The 17,250-nt window shown below is 46.7% G+C and overlaps 1 protein-coding gene across 8 annotated transcripts in view; it reads right to left on the bottom strand.

Annotated features, from left to right (window-relative positions):
* Positions 1–10,224, bottom strand: part of GLIS1 (GLIS family zinc finger 1) — a 192,659-nt gene extending 182,435 nt beyond the window's left edge. For 2 of the 8 annotated variants that reach the window (XM_080603259.1, XM_080603258.1), the window contains exon 1: positions 8,452–10,224. In XM_080603259.1, coding sequence (XP_080459385.1) covers positions 8,452–8,797 — 346 coding nt within the window. In that variant the 5' untranslated portion in view covers positions 8,798–10,224. Of the gene's footprint in view, positions 1–5; positions 2,645–5,194; positions 8,427–8,451 lie in introns of those variants that run through there. The other 6 variants (XM_080603260.1, XM_080603264.1, XM_080603256.1 and 3 more) reach the window with 6 other exon arrangements.
* Positions 10,225–17,250: the final 7,026 nt, after the last annotated feature.

Genomic DNA, 17,250 nt, shown 5'->3' with positions numbered 1-17,250 from the left:
CTGACCTTGGCATCTGAGCTACTGGGCTGTTTCTGCTTGCACTTTTCTCTCTGGGAGCAGGTTTAACACTTGGATCTTCTAGTCTGTGCTGCTCTTCTGTGCACGGGATTTTCAAAAGCATTCAGTCCTGGCCTCCTCCTGAAGTCAATGCCACAACTCCCTGCAATTTCAGGGGAAGAAGCAGGGCAAAGCAGGAGTTAGGAAACTTCATGCTAAATCCTTTCTGTAAAACAGTGGGAAATAAAAACAGAGATTTCCTCTTTTTATCTGCTCTCACGTTAACTCTCCCTTCTCTGCCCAGCCCAGACAGAGGCTGGGAGGCAGGCAGGACTTACACAAGAACAGCAAGTGAAGAGATCTGTTTTGGGGTGAAACAAATGCAAACTGCTGCTTTCCTCTCCTGGCCTATTTGTTTTTCTCCCCTATGCGTCCAGTCTGTGGAGATGCTCCAGCAAAGAACACGACACGCAGTCATCAGCAGTGACTGATCATTCGGGCTCTGTGAAGGATTCAGGTTAAATCAAAGCCAGCTGCTTCAAAGAGGGGCAGGCGGGTAGAGAGAAGTAAAGCACAATAACGATAAAAAATGCAATCTAGAGCCTCCATACATAGGAAATCTACTCTTGTATTTCAAATAAACAAGTCTAAGGTATTTAAGCCTCATGCACAGAAAACATGTAACTTTTTTTTTTTTTAAGCCATCCTCTTGCATTGTTGTTCTGCCCTAATAACTCTGAAATGTGCTACTCATCTCTCCCAGTTAAATATCCTGTTTCACAAGCCCACTCCTAGATATCTGAAACTGCACAGCATTTCTATCTAGCTTTAGGCATCTAGCATTCCAAAGAATTAATATTTAAACTTATTATAAAGGAATGGGGATTGCATTAAGCATGCAGTATTTAGCAAAACATTCATATTAATAAACTGTTGTGTGGCTTGTTTGAAGCACTTTTATGATTCTTTAAACTCAAAGAAGACTGCTCCAAAAACTGACACACAAATCTGTATTTTCCTTTTATTACAAGCAAGACTTAGCTAGGATTATAAACTGGAAGCTATGACATTTCAATTTTACAATACGCTTAAAATCACATTATCTTTCTTTGCCATGGGGATTGTTGACTTCAGTATTTAAGCAACTTAACCACAGCAAATTGTGAAAAGGCAATGAATCACAGCACTTTATTTAAAGGAACACTAGACCCTCTACCTCTTCTTGGAAAGCGCCTCATGTTAACATTGTTACACATAATATTGCTCTTAAATCTTTTGATTACAGATAAATGTATAAATAAAATTAATCAGTCACAAAATATCACTTAATTCTTTTTTTCCCTCTTATATTAGCCTTTGATTTACACCTCAGATACTCTCTCCCAAGCCGGCACATGTAAGTTATTTACAACATAGGAAGGCAGGCAAAATACATCATCTACTGTTATACAACCTTCTACTAGGTATTAAAATACCAGGCCCCTGGAGACACACTTCATATAGTTCAGCAAGTTCCAAAATAAACCAACCAGCCAGCCCCTTAAGCACTTAAAACAACAATGGAGATCTGTATGAAAAAATTAGTTTTACAGTATTTGATGATGTCGCCTCAGTGTCATTTTTCCCTCTGGTTAAATATGAAAAAAAAAAAAAAAACACTCGTAAGAATGTATTTGCTTTCCTCTCAATCTAAAAAGATTGATAATGCTAAAGCACTCACAAAGCCTTCTTCTTATCACACACGTAAATGCCAGAATCAAAAGCAGTTTAAGATGTTTTGCATTTGTTTAACCCCTACAATAAATTTGATCGGGCAGATTCAATTACAGTGCTCCTTACCAGTCCACTATGCAAAATAATCACATATACATTCACACATAATGACAGGAAAGCCAGACATGAATATTAGATTTAGACTAATACAATTGCTTAAAACAAAAAATAAAATAAAATAAAACTTTATTAGAGAGAGAAGGAGCTCAAGCACTTTGGGATGATTTGACTAAATCCAACCTTGCAATTCCTAAACACAGAAAACCTTAAAATAACCTAAAACACATAATTTGCATCTATTTCCTATTGCAGCTCTGGCAATATTTCTTCTGTTTTCCAAGTAGCCTCCTTTATACAGTCTTCATGATTAACAGCCATTTAATATATCCAAACTAATGACTGTAATTTAAAAAAAATCCTTGTTCCAGGTTACTGGTGAAGCACAGATTCTGAGAACAGAAAGCTTCAGGTTCCAGCCGAGATTTCACATAGTGGGTGCCAGAAATGTAAGAGGAGGGGAAGGGAAAAGGGGAATTCTTTGCCTCTATTCTTCAAAGGCCGTGCAGGAAGGTAGCACTGCAGTAGCCTGAACCGATACTTATCTGGATGGAAGAACCGGCCCTTGCTTTCTTACATGCCCCATTTAAACGCAATAAAACGGCACGAGTGGTTTTAACTGGCCGTTCTGTCTGTGTCACTGTAACGCTCCCTGCTCTCGGGAGAAGATAACAGCTGTGCCATATTCAGAAACACATACTTTTGCTATTGTTTGCACATTTGTAGAGCCAGATTACGCTGTACCACAGTGAGCGAGCACTGCCCTTGCGCTGGAACCCTGTATTCTTTGAGTTGCATCAGTGTGCTGGGAAACGACGCTTGGTGGCTGAGGGGAAAAAAAAGCAAACAAAAACAACGCTCTATTAAAAGCAGTTCTCAGGCACTGTGAAATAATTACTAGATTGCATGCCTTGTTCAAGCCTGTTGACATATAATGATGGAAACCTAGAGTACAGAGCGGAGTGGTTTACGTCTATATTCCCTCTCCAATTACCCGGCCATCAACATCTTCAACGTTCTCAGATCACTGAACGGCAGAGCTTCGCGTTTCTGGAATAATGCTAATCCTGGTGCCGAACAAGGAAATTATATTGACAATAATTCCAAATTTCCCTTCGTACATAGCCCATACATTATTCTGCTTCGGAGCTTACAGATGGATTTAATACAAGCTTGTTATTTGTTCTATAGGCTTTGCCCTGTACACAGGATAAAGGACTTCTGTAATATTAGGATTGAAATACTGACCCAGCTGAAGTTCGTGGCAAGACTCCTGTTGATTTTAATTATTTGGAGTAAAATTTTGTCTCTCCTATTCAACACACTGAGCATCTTTGCTCACTGAAAGTGAAATAAAGCTCTGTTGCCCTAAGGAAGTGCCATCTCCCAGAAGACACTCACTTTACATTTAGCAGCTTTGCTCAGTCGAATCTCCCAGCACCTCCAGCACGTAACTTCAAATCTGCTAAAACCCCTTCGTGTATGCCTCAACAGCTTATGTGCTTACAGGGTTGAACTCTAGCATACAAGCAATCATTTAGATATAGCTGAATAGATCATTGAGAATGTTTGGAGTCCCAAGTATTTGTAGAAGATAAGGCTACTGACAGGAACACAGTGACACACAGACTTGGGTTTTAAACTTTTTCTTCTCATTAAAAAAGAAAGGAAAATATCTTCTTCCCATCTCTTTTAGCAGAGTATATAATAAGCCACATTTTTATTCCATTTTAAAGCCAGAGTAAATGATTTCTTATTTACTTTTATTTCATCAAGTAAAACTCAAGAAGTTACAAAATCTCTTCCACAGATCAGACTCATTTCCTGTAATCTGACATTATTTACTAGTTCTACACAGTATCAAGATAGATGCAATATTTATTATCTTCCTCTTTCCAACAGCTTTTTTTTTTCCCTGAAGCAGAAGGGTTTTCTTGCTTTAACAAGTACTGAATGTCTTTATCCAATAGGTCTATCATTAGATCTCCTGCTTTGTATTCACTAAACGTTCTCTACTAACAATCCCTAAATGACAAGATTTTAATTACTAGATGCAACTAAACCTCTTTTAAATTAATCCCATGAAAGGGTCATCTTCAATTCAGTGACTCTGATTTTGCAACACAAATCACTAGAAGAACCGTCAGCAGCAAGTAACCGAAAGTTATTTTCCTATTCAAAATGAGTAAGCATTTTAGCCAGTTTAACAGAGGAGGGGACAGTCACAATTTAACCCAAATGGATTTTCAGCACACATTCTCCAATTTGAAGCTTCCTCCCCTTTCTCTCTCTACAAAGCAGGGAAATCAGAAAAAAAGAAAAAAAAAAGGACATAAAAAGGAGTTGTGTAACTGCAAGTTCAGTTCCAATAAACCTTTAAATTCCTTTTTGTAGGGAAGAATGCAAATGCATAATACAACAAGCAGGCTTGTAAGTGAATTGCAGTGAAAAAGAAAATTTTAAAAAAGCACTGCTAGAGCTCTATATAAAACATAGGAAGTTTAGAGATCACTGTACAAGTGATCACCACTCCCGGTCTCCTTATTAGCTCAGATAATATTTATCAGCCCTAGACAGTCCCATTTGCTTCAGTGGGATAATTTAGGTGAACGCGGACAAGGTGTACAAAAGAAAATGGCAGAATCAGGCCCAAGACCAGCCAATACACCTAATAACTCATATAACCCAAACATATGCTTTTACTTAAGATCCCAACAGCATAAGCTGCTGCTTAGGCAAGGACTGTCCTGCTAACCAAGGGAGCAGGCACAGGCGGTTGCAGTGGCAAGATTTAATGCACCTTCTCAACAGCAGAAGAAAATTAATACCCTTATACATTGGTTGTGTGTTTGCCAAACGTGGCTACATTGAAAAAAGAAAAGAAAAAAAAACTTTCTCCTTGTCTGAATAATAAATACTCTCAACAAGGAAATATCCAGCTACTGCAATCCAAACAGCTTATTGTTTTGCCCGCTGAAAGTTAATATCTGAAGTGGTTACTGCAAAGGTCTGGGCCATTTGGCTGATTTCCCAGTGGCACAACCAACAGGATAAATCTCGTCATTTCTACTGAGTCATGAATTAGATACACCGAACGAAACTGGAAAAGAATGAAAAGGAGAAGTGTTTCCTGGTAACAACCATAATCAATGTCGTTTAAAAAAAAAAGAAAAAGAGAGATTTGACATCTTTATAGATTACTCTTTTGTCACCACTAAAGCTTGCTTTCCCCAAAGTTTCTTTCCTGTTGACAGTAATTATTTTGTTCTGTGTTACTTTCAAAATGGTAATGTCCTAGCACAAAATTCAATGAAACAGGATCAAACCCACACAATCACAGGACAGCACTATAAAATACACGTCATACCTCTTGGTACAATCATTCTATGCAGAGCAGACCACGAATTCCTCTAAGAAGTACTGTCTGGGTACAAATACTCTGCCTGATGACACATGGGGAAGTCAATGATCAAGAAATGCCTGGTGCGTATCACAGCCAATCGTAGCAGAAGGGGGAGGCTGGGTGAAAACTGGGTGTTTAAAATAAACAGCTCCCAAACAGAACAAAACATGAAGCACAATTCCAAACTACTGATATTTCTGGTAAACCAACAACAGCTCCATCCTACAAAGCTTAGCTCCAAATGATCTGATTCCCAGGGGTAACCCTCCCACCACCCCTCCTCGAGTTTTTGTTTGGCTGTTGATGTAAAAAGCCCTGCTCAGGCACGGAAGCATGTTGCAGGATCCATCCGAAACACCGTGAAGCACTGGAGTAACGCTGCGGGGACGTTACCCCAGCAGGATGCCTTTTCCCCATTGTGACTACTTCAAAGCTGCTCATGTTATTAACAGGGCAGTGTATCACTCCGATTCGTTCTTTTTTGAAATATATATGTATATGTTTAGAAAAAAAAATATTTTTACAGGCAACTATAAAAATTGTTTTTGCTCTTGTTAAAGAGGGTCTTTTCCTCTCCCTACTTGCAGCTTTCAGCTGTGGATAAACCAAAAGCAGGAGGCGCGTTCTGTAATCCAACCCAGACTGCAGGAGGAATTACTGGGTACGCGGTACGCTGGGGCTGGAGAGCAGGAGACGCACAGCGTGATGATCTGAAATCAAGCTGTCACCCGTTTCCTTCTCAAAACCTTTGACAGGGTAAGTGTGAATACTTCCCTCATTCCCACTTCTTAGCTTTATCTTGTTATCTGACATCTACGTACAGCTGTCCTTGGCCCTCTTCTTTATCTTTCTTTTCCCGGCAGAACCACTGGTGTTGGGAGATGGTTCACACCGCTCCTTGAAAGATCAGTGGCTCTCCTCTCCCATCAGCAGCACGGCTCACTTTGAGATGCACAGAGCTCTGATTTTACGGTTAGATCACAGTGAGTAATGGAGTGACTTCAGTTATTTCTGCGGCGCTGACTGCAGCACACTTGACTCAGAAGCGCCGGGTTCCGAGCAGGGGCCGGCAGCTCCCAGCGTTTGGTGGGAGAACTCCCCAGTGCCCGCCTGGGTATTAAGGCACTTGCCGCTGCTGGGCAGCCAGGAGGAGCCGCACAGCCCACACGTTTGGAATAAGAATCTAGCCCCAAATTTATTTTCCCTAGCTTCTCCTGAAAATATCTTCGGAGGGGAAAAAAAAAAAGCAACCAAACAAACAGCACTGCCGTCTTCGGAAAAATCCAGCGTTATCCATCAAATCACCATGCTCAGTAAATGAACCCAATCCTGGCCATGGGTACCTCCTACGTACTCCCATGAGTCAAGCCACGCATACGCTGAAGCAACCACAGGGTACCACCCTGGACAGAAAATGCATTAAACAAAAAACAGCAACAAAGCTTACAACACTTTTTTTTTCCCCCCAGTGGAAAAAAGGGGGAATTGATCAGTCACACAAGATGAATTTGCATCCTTCTCAAGTGCCTACCTACATCTGTTCTAAGTAGTCCCAAGTAAGTGGAAATTACATTTTTCTTCTTCCCCTCCCTACATCCCTACCCTCTGCAACAGACATAAGAGGAATATGGACGAAAAGAGGAGTAAATAGCTCAAAAAAGGAAAAAAGAAAAAAAAAGGAAGGGGAGGCAGAGAACGGAGAGGGAAAAAAAAGCACTTCAACAATCCATTTGAGTAAGACAATGCACAGGTCAGGTTTTAAGCCGGTGTGAACCCAGGTGAAGTGGCAACAACCTCACTTCTGGGACCAAAAGGAACACGAACATCTCACGAGTTCCTTCTACAGGCAGCAGCAGCAGCACAGCAGTACCCGAGCTCCTAGCTGTCCCGTCATCTGTTGTGAATCCTCCTTTCCTTCATCTGTCCCCTCCAAATCTGGTTCTGTGTAACAGTCCCCCAGCTCAGCCTTGCCAAATATGAAGAAACTTTTTTTTTTAAAACAAAGATATGAGAATTGCAGTATTAACAAAGAGAAAAATAAAAAAGGTAATTTATAACTTCCTGCTCCACTCTATTCACTGGTGATGAACAAACATGTCCTACAGTTTGCAGAACAGACCTAGTACACACTGAGGTGTTCGTTAACATAACTTCATGGCAATGAAGGGTGCCATCACCCTAGGTAACAAGATGACAAAAGAAAATGTTACTAGTCCAAGGGTGCACAATCTGTTTTATTCTTCAGAACGGAGAGAAAGGGATGCACTGAAAAAATCCTAGTGGGAACTGTATCAACCCAACAGCATCTCAATGTCTACAATAAAGAATGGGAAAAGACCATGGCAAAAAGAACTACCTTGTTAACGCTATAGAAAACACTGCCTTTAATATTAATAACTTTAGGTGCACGTAGGTCTCTGCAAGTGGCTTTGTAGCGCAAAGGAATGCTTGAATTTCCTCAGAATCCATCCAGTGACTCCTCAGAGGGATTAGTCTGAAACTAAACCTTGATTAACAAATTCTAGCTCAATTAACAAGTTCTAGCTCAAAAGGGTAGCAGACTTTAGCGAGCAATTCCTGACCTAACTTCAATACCAGTTATTTAACAACGCACAGACGAAAATCGGGCATTTGTTAAACCAGCAGAACTTGACCTCACGCCATGCCTTTCAGGCACCAGGAATCCCGGAGCCCAAGGATTCGCCGCCTGAATCCAACATTTGCAACACCTCCTTGAAACACAAACTATAAATCCAAGCAACCGTGGTGAAACCGTTGAGTAAGAACCAGGCATTTCTTGTCAGCCAGGCACCCCCGCGAACAAACACCCCGTGCGCACACCCGGCACGGGACAGCCGAGCACCGTGCTGGGCACCACCGGGGAGCCACCGCCGGCACCGCGCAGCGGCCGCACCGGGCAGCGGCCACTCAGCAGGACCGGGGAAGATGCTGGGCTCAGGATTTCTTAAGGGATATTGATAAACTCTGCTGCCCATCTGCAAAAAGGCAGTCCGGTGTGTTCTGCACGGGGAAGGTGCATGGAAGAAAAATGTTTTTAAGTTTGCAGCGTTAAATAAATAAGTTAGAAAACATCCTGATGAGCAAAAGGGAAGACAAGAAAACACACACACACACAAAGGAGCTCGATAGACGTTTTTGTTGGGTTGGTGGGTGTTGTTTTGGTGGTGGTGGTGGTCGGGTCGTGCGTTTTTAAGACTCACCCTTCACGCTTTGATGTTTCTGCTGCTGGAAATAATCTTTGGAGCCTCTAGCGCATCGCAGCTCCTGCGCCCTGGGCAGGATCGGGATCCTCTCGAATATGCTGGGTCTTTTGGGGACGAAGTCTAGGAGAGGCGCTGACATTTCAGGGGGGCTCTGCTGAGGCTCCGCTCGCTCGCTGCCGTTGCTGACGCTTCTCTTAAAGGACATCTGAGGATTCAAGAGAGCTTTACCGGCGCCGGGACAAGTCCCTCGCGGCTGGTCCTTCGGAGGAGCTCCCTGGCATTTAGCGGTCACCTCGAAGCGGCCCGAGCTGCCTTTCTGCCCCGCTGCGAGCTCGCAGTGCATGGCCGGGGGGGGGGGCCCTCGCCGCTCTCCTGCACCGGCCGCGGCTCCCTCAGCCCCGCGGCGCCTCCCTCACACCGCTCGGGGCTCGGGGAGGGGGGCGCGCAGACCCCGGGGGGGGGGGGGATTTGAACCCTCCCGGGCTCGTCAGGGCGGCTGCCCGCCTGCCCTCCCTCCCTCCCTGCCTAGGCAACGCCGCCGGGCTCCTAGCAGCCGGGAGGGGAGGGAAGGGGGAGCCCGGCCGCCCGGGTAACGCCGCGTGTTTACCGCTCGCCGGGCGCCGCCGTGAGGGACAGCCCCGGGGACAGCCGCGCTCCTACCTGGCAGGGGCCGCCCGGGGGGACGCGCTGCCCGCCGGCTCCCGCCGCCGCCCCCTCGCCCCGTCCTGCTGCCACCACAGCCGCCGCCGTGCCGGGCTCATGGGCTCAGCCGCGCCGCCCCGCCGCAGGGCCGGCTGCCCGAGTGAAGGCGGCCCGGGCCATTACACGGCGGCGGCGGCGGCGGCGGGGGCCAGCCCTCGGCTCGGGCCGGTCGGGGCGGGCAGGGGGAGGGCTGTGCCGCCGGGGCCGCCCCTCGGGGCTTTGACAGCGGGGGCCGCCCGCCCGCCCCTCGCGGGGAAGGGGGCGCGGATAACAGCGGGGTCCCCCCTCCGGGGGGCTCAGGGCGAGCCGTGACGGGCCGGGACCCCTCGCCTTGGGTCACCCCCAGCGCCCCGGGCTCAGGTCGGGGAGCAGGGGAGCAGCCTCGCCAGCCTCCCAGCCTTGCCGGCGGCCTGGAAGCAGATGTCAGAGGCGCACACCGCCCGGCCGTGGCACACCGTCCCCTTCCAGCCCTACAGGTGCTTGGGGCTGGCCCGCTCCAGTCGAGGCACTGAGGCTGGCTCCGAGCAAGCAGAGCACAGCAGCAGTGACATTTGCGCCGGCTCCTCGTGCCCCAGCTCGGGTCTGGAAGCAATCTAGCCGGGTTTATTAGCTTGGGCCTCGTTCCAGGCGAGCGCAGGCTGAGCTACGACGCGCAGCTTCGCACCAGCGAGACTTAGCAGCCCGCTGCTGGCTGCGGGGTGTCCGTACTCTGCTGCCCTGCTTTCTGCTCTCGGCACAGGTGCAGCGACACAGGCCTGCGACACACCAGGGCAGCTCAAAGATAGGGGTGACTCAGACCCACACAATTTATAAGGAATAAACCATTCAGACGTCTGGTTGGAAATCGCTCCTGTTCACATCACACAGAGGGGAGGTTTAGCAGGACAGCTACTGAACTGGCGCCTTGCTGTGTCCCTCCCGAGGAGCATCCTGCAGCTAGAGGACAGAGATCTTCGTCTTGCAGCACAGTGCTTCACTCACAGTATTTTGTCCATCCCCTTAATAACATGTGCTACCCCGTGGAATAAAGAAACAGTCAAGACAGGAGGGCATGACTTTATTTTTTTGGCAAATGCTGTGCATGTTGTATATTTGGTGGGAGGGCAGCAGCTCTCCCTAACAGATGTGAGATGTAGGGGTGGAACAGGCAGTTCTGGGAGCAGCAGTACGAAGTCTCATTTGCAGTGCTTCTCCCCCTTTCTGCCCGCCACGGATGCCCTGAGGTCTACCAAACAGGGAGGCTGCCAGCCTTATCCCATGGGGGTCTTTTTCTTCAGTAAAGCAGTGTCTTAAATCACCAGAAGTTAATAGCTGTCTGTCAAATTTGGCTGAAAACTGGTCAGTGTCCTCAGAATATGTTAGTAGGAACAAGACATTACGCAAAGGGAGAAATTCCCCCCTTACCTCTATACGAAACAAAACTAAACATCAACCAGCTGGCACAAACACTGAATTTTAATGGTGGTATCCTGGGCCTTGAGAAGCAGAAATCAAAAACTTTCAGCCTATGTTATTCTGCAGAGAGCAGCTACGCCACATCGCTGAGTGCTCTGCTAGCCTTTAGCCATCCCGGGCCCCTCGGCCTGCGAGGCCCTCAGCACAGAGCAGCTCTTTCTCTTCTATTTGGAAATGCTCGAGTCACCTGGCAGCACTACCAGAAACAATAATTAAGACACAAACACACTGTGGTAACAGGCTAAGCCCCAGCGACATGTGAAGAGGCAGTAAAATTTATTGAGGGAAATATTATTCCAGAACGCAGTGTAACCAGGGTAATCCGCTGCTCCCAGCGAAGGAGAAGCCTAGGGTTTGGGTAGATCCGGAACACGGCCTCAGCTTGTGCAGATTAGCTGTATCAATACAAACTGACTGAATATCTAAAACAGAGGGTTTTTCCTGGAAAACAGGGAGCATTGGGTGTGTTGTATAACTTCCTAGAGGGGGTTCTTTCTTGGCTAGCAGTCATCCCACAGCATGCAGGAAAAAGGATAGCATTTAGCACCTCGCTGCTCTGACCCCATTAACCCGCATCATGCTGCATTTCCTACCCGGGCCGTGCTGGCCCTGCCCCGAAGTGCTGTTTTCAGATGTTTCTCTCAGCATTATCCAGAATATTCTGCACAACACCGGCAGGTGCCGCCACTGGCCCAGCAATCACAGAACTGCCGGCGTTGGAAGGGATCTCTACAGATCACCTAGTGCAACCCCCTGCCAGGCAGGATCACCCAGAGATCACCCCACAGAGATATTCAGGGCCCAGGCCGAGCTGCGAGGGAGGCAGGAGGGGAATTTTTACACATAGTGGGCGAGGAGGTGCTGGGAGCAAAGCACATCGAGCTTCAGCAGCGCCTTGCACAAGGCCCGGCACAATGAGGTAGAACCTCCATGGCAGATCACCTCACAGAGGCAGGTCCCCGCGTGCCTTTAGGCACAGTAGGGAATGAGACCCTGTGGACTCAAAACTTCACTAACACCACGATTTCCTTAGTTTTTGAGGAGAAAAGAAGAAGGTCCAGGTGTGGATGTCCGTCCCGGAGCAAGAAAAGCACCAGCAGATGGACATACATCCTCCTACAGACCTAGCTGTGCCCAGCAGAGGTTCGATGCTTAAAGCTCTTCCAAAGCAACATCTCGGCTCCTCGGGCAGTGCCACAGACCCATCTGGGAGGACCAAGTGCCCGTTGAATCACTGTGCTTATGAAAGAGTTAAGCGGTTCCCGTTCTCTCCCGGCTGAATCAGAGGATGCTTCACATGTCTCGGTTCTGGAACAAAGGCCAAGCAAGTGTTGTAGGCTCTGACTGCTGTATGCCTTGGGTCACCATGACTTTGCTGTATGCATGAGCTGTGCAGCATTTGTGATTCACCCAATGCTGTCACTACAACCATCAACTAGATAGGGGTGTCCCCTCTGTGTCCTCATGAAAATCAGTCACTGGCCTCCCTCCCCCATGACAGCAATACCCATTAATAGAATGAGGGGGGAAATTTCTCCATATTAGCCTTCTTTGTTTCACATTCCCCATTACAGAGGACTGTGGTCATGGGTCATAGCATAAAGAGATCACAGCTATCCCAGTCACCTCTTCCCTCTGTTAATGAAGTCGCCATCACTGGAACAGACCTTGCAGTTGAGGCAGAGAGGACACCCTCAGTCCTAAAGCTGGTCCATGGGATTTGCTTTATGTTGAGTCAGATGTGAAAGATGATGTTGCAATGTGGGCTAAAATCTCCCAGGGGAGTGCAACTGCTTGCCTGAATATCTTCTCCCTAGGTCAGTGGGTAGGACACAAGTGATAAATAACCAGAGACTTGCCCATCTGCCCAATCACTCCTAGCTGGTGACCAAGAAAGAGAAGAACCCAGCCTGGGGTGAAATCTTACCTCACAGGAACCGAGAAAAAGCCAGGACACAGGCAATTACTGGTGAAATGGCACTGACCTGGGTCCTTGTAGCCTGACAGCACTAAAACACCGAGTTTCCATGAGACAGTTCCCTCGTGGCTCTGGGGGATTGGTGGTGGTGGGACAAGGTGCTCACACCAAAACCAGCTGCTGGACCACGCCAAGCCACAGGAGCTGGGCAGCCCGACGCCACCACAGCACATTAGCCTAACTGCCTGAGCGTGCACAAAAGGCCGTATTGCACAAGGTCCAGTTCAAAACTTAGCAGTGAGGAGAAAAGTAGTTTTAACAAGTTTGATACATCAGTTTTTCTCAGCTGATATAAGCCAAGGTCAGGTCATGGCTATAATGCTGGTTTTCTAAAGCCTGCAGGTACTTTTTAGGCACCCAGCCTCTTTGCTCTGGACAGCACAAGCCCCTGTGATCTTAGCTGCAAAAGCAGAGGCCTTACTGTCTTGGCTTGAGGTGCTGCCATCTGGGAACTGACCACGATGAGGTCAGTGAGAGAGATCATCTGTAAAAGGCAAGGGAAACAGGAGCGGGGAAAGGGCATTATGTGAAGGGGATCCCAGTTCACCAAATCCATTCTTCAAAGTGTGTTCTTTATCTTCTTCAGGAGCAGATGGTTGTGACCAGGCTCAGCAATATGGCTAGTCACAAACCAGATCTTCCAGAAACTCACAGAGGCCAAAAACTCCAGTTCCTCGCATAGTTCCTCTGTGGGAGGAGAGGAAAGAAGCAGAACAGTTGCATGTAAGGTGAGCTGTGCAGAGCAAACAGAGTTGAAGAATTCATCTGTAGTTCATGTGCTTCTTCTGCTTCTACTCCAGCAGGGAACAAAATTAAAATTTTGCTTGTTTTATTTTCTTTCAAAGAGACACAATTGAAATTGTGAGGCCTTTGTGTAACTGCTTCAGCATAGACAGGGGTGGGAGTTGTTACCATAAGCATTCTGTTAATATAGAGCAAAACAACCTCTCTGGTGGGAGAAATAAAAAACTTTGTTATAAATAACCTGGTTGCAAACGAGCTGTCAATTCACACACAGCAGTTTATTTACAAAGGCATGCCAAGTCCAGACTTGTTTTTGTTTTAATTTACTGCACCACAGATAATAAAAAAGAAACAACCAAACAAAAACTGAGCCAAAGGGATTGTCTCTATAAGTATGCCCGTTTCTTAGAGATTGCCCATATCCCTTTAAGGCAGCACAAAGCCCTTCTTTACAGCGGTTTTAAAATGACCTCTTAAATTAAGACAGCAGGGTCAAACTGACCACACATTATCTAGTGATGTACTCAGCTGTTGCCTCATAAGTTACAGATTTGTTTATAGCTCTTGTAGTTACAAGGAAGACGTTCCTCAGATCAGTGCGACTTATCTTTTAAAAACAAGTCTCTTTTCAATAACTAGCATATCTTGGGAAAGTCATATGGTAATCTTGAACCCACCTTCGTCTTGCAGAGACTGCAAGAAATGATCAGTATCTCCAAAAGGCACCATAAGCTGCAGATCTTTCCCTGCCTCCTGCCCTCCCTGTTAGCTGGCAGATCATTCTAGAAGACATCCAGAGGAAAAAGAAAAGAAACAAAACGCCTCTAAACAAGGGTTCGGTCAGCCTCCATTGAGAACATTGCTGTTTACACCTGCAATTAGGTTCCTCAAGCGTTCATCTCTATTATCCCTCTGCATCAAGTCCATAAATAGATTAATCTCTCACACCGTGTGTAGGGAACACAGGCAGTAAAATAAATACAAGCAAAAAAAAAAAAAAAAAGCCAAACAAAATAAACAGGCCAGCACAACTTGAGAACATTTAGCTTGTAAAATCCAATCCTTAGCAGTCGGGACATGCCAGAACTAGAATTTTGTACAACCTCAGTTCACGCCTACTATAAATGAATTATAACACTGGCTTATAACATGGCCCCACAGTCATTTTGCCCGGGGATCCATATATTCAATGCACTGAAGATAGCGATTGCTGAATGAGCAGCTAGTCACTCTTCTGTCTTCTCTTCATTGGCATAGCGTCTGGACCACACATTGAATATGTTTACTGCACATCAGCCAAACCCTGCACAGAATACAGAATTACTCGCTTTCTCCAGGGCATTTCTATGGTGTCCATCACCGCGGCAGCCTACTGATTTGCAAAGCCTTAGTCATCATCATCCGAGGTGAGAGAGGGTGGGGTTAGACTGAGCCCCGTTTTACAACAGAGGCCCAGAAGCCAAAAGCATCCCTTCAGTTTGGGTGCTGAACTTGTGACACTGACTGACTGCTTCCCTCCACCACCACCTCGCTCCAGGTTATTTAGCATTTCCCATCACTGTATATGGCAGAACACGTTTCCAGCTCCATCAGTTCAACTCAACCCTTGGTGTCCCAAATGGAGCACAGAAGTCTTGCAAACAGTGACCACCATGAATTGCAGAAGTGCCAGATGGGATCTCTGTGATAAAGGCAAGGACAAACCATTTCTCCCTGGCAGCATTCAGCTTGCACTAACTATAGGACAGGGCTTTCCTCTTCCTATAATGCTCTTTGCAGTTGCACGTAAGGCTTTCCCTGGGCCCAGCTGCTACCATCTGCAAGGTCAACAGCCCCCAGCTCCCGTCCTGAGCAGCTCTGTGCTCTGAACAAAACTCAACCACTGCTGTCACGGTTCACAGCCTGGCATTGCCCGAAACATCCTTTGAGCTGACACCTCTGCCAGTAAGCCCGCAGGGAACCCAGAGGTTTACGAGGCTGGTGCCCTCCGTACGTGGTCCTCACAGCTTGCCCTGAAGGTATCCACCCAACGGCACTTACACAGAACCCATAACAACCTTCTGCTTGCAGAAGGCTACTTAATCCCCCTCCCCATTCCTCCAAAATTCACTGCAGAGCTCTCCCCGTACCTTTACAGACAAGATGCAGTTAAACACAACAGCCAGCCCCAGCACTGTTGTTTTGGTAGTCACATACAAAAGTTGGGTTATTCAAGAAGCAAAAGGCAGAGCCTGTATTTTTGGTGCGTTTTTTGGGCAGGGGAAGGAGAAGGGCTCACTGTTCACTCAGCACTTAGTTCCTTTGATGACTGCACGAGCACATACACACGCTGTTTAGGCCAGTTTTCTCTGAAATTCATCCTACTGATTTACACTTTAGAGGATATGAGAGAGAGAGGAAAAAACCCTCCTGTCCCATCACCACCTATTAGAAGAATCAGCTAGTGTATCCAGCAGGCCACCCAGGGAACTAGTCCTCCTTGAGTCCGTGTTTTTGATCGCAGGGTAGACTTCTTCAGAGCTGTTCATCTAGCTCCTGTCTGACTAGCTCTACTGTAGTCCTGAGCTGAAAAGGGAGGTGTTTCCCAATTCATTTTTTGTCTTCTGATTTCAGAGAGCAGTGTAGGTTTTACTCCCTTTCTCACAGCCTGGTTTTTTTTTTTCAGACACAAGGGAGCTGCACAGCTTGTTTATACTACAGCTTTGTCTGGAGCTGACGCACCACCAGATGAGATTTGCTACCACAAGTCCACAGCTGCAGTGAGGGGAATCAATATTGTGATGTGGGAACATCCCCCTGCAGCACCAGAGCTTGGCAAACCCCACTCCTCCAGGTATGGCCACAGCACCCAAGTGTATTTGATCCACACAGCAAACGCATCAACAGTGCCACAGCCGAAATCTATCAGAGCACAGGGGAAGGAGGTGCATGGGTGTTGGGGGGGGCTCCTCAACTTGCAGCGTCTGTGATGATCCCACGCAGCCCCTCAGCTTTGTTCCATGGCTGGAGGAAGGTGGGGCTGGGAGTGCTCCTCTGTAGGTGGGAAGAGGGCTGTTTCGGGCCTTAAGACAGCAGGAGCAGCACACACAATGCAGCCTCTGTTCAAAGTAAGCAGCGACAGAATTGCAACCACTTCATTTCAAGGGTGCATTCAGGCCCTCAGCAGCAATTGGCATCAAGACAACTCTCCAAAGGGGTGAAATGAGGGAGCAAGTCCAGCAGTTCCCTCAGATACAGGAGCGTACAAAGGCCTGGGCCACTGTGTTTGCTCACTCAGACTTTTCAAAGTTGTATCTCAGAAAATGAAGCAGGACAGGGGCTTGTTCAGATTTATATGGGACTGCTTCAGAACTGAACTCTCAAACTCATTACTCAGATGTAACAGGAAAACAGATCTGAACAATCGGCTGCCTACGTCTGCAGCTGCAGTGAAAATAATTTCAGGGATTCTTGACTACAGTTAACCTGAGGGGAGAGGCAGGTAGTTCACAAAGCTGCCAGAAAAACAATCAAGCAAACACTATCAGTTTCACTTGTGCATGCAGCAGGCAAGCCAGCAACAAAGCGCAGCTCAGCTTAGAGATGATTAAACAGATGAGAAATATTATCGGGCTTAAGGGAACAAGTTTAGCTGCAGTTACATAGAAACCAACTGTAAAAAGGCTTTATGATTTTTCCTCATTACCCAGAATGCAGAAATGAACTCAAGAGACCTCACACACCTCACAGAAGTTTCACAGTGTGATTATTTTTATGTTAAGACGGAAGTATAAGGGGACTTGAAACACCAGCACAGTTTGCCACAGGAATAAAATTATTCCCAAACCCCCAAACTAGAATGAGACGTTACCCATTGGAGTTCTATAATCCAGATACTGCAACTTCAGAGGGCACCCGTCATACACTCTATATTCTTG

Source organism: Anser brachyrhynchus, assembly GCF_964034855.1.
Source record: "Anser brachyrhynchus genome assembly, chromosome: 8".
In the NCBI taxonomy this organism is placed as follows: domain Eukaryota; kingdom Metazoa; phylum Chordata; class Aves; order Anseriformes; family Anatidae; genus Anser; species Anser brachyrhynchus.
Note: the sequence above shows the minus strand (reverse complement) of the source record. Positions and strands in the feature narration are given on the sequence as shown.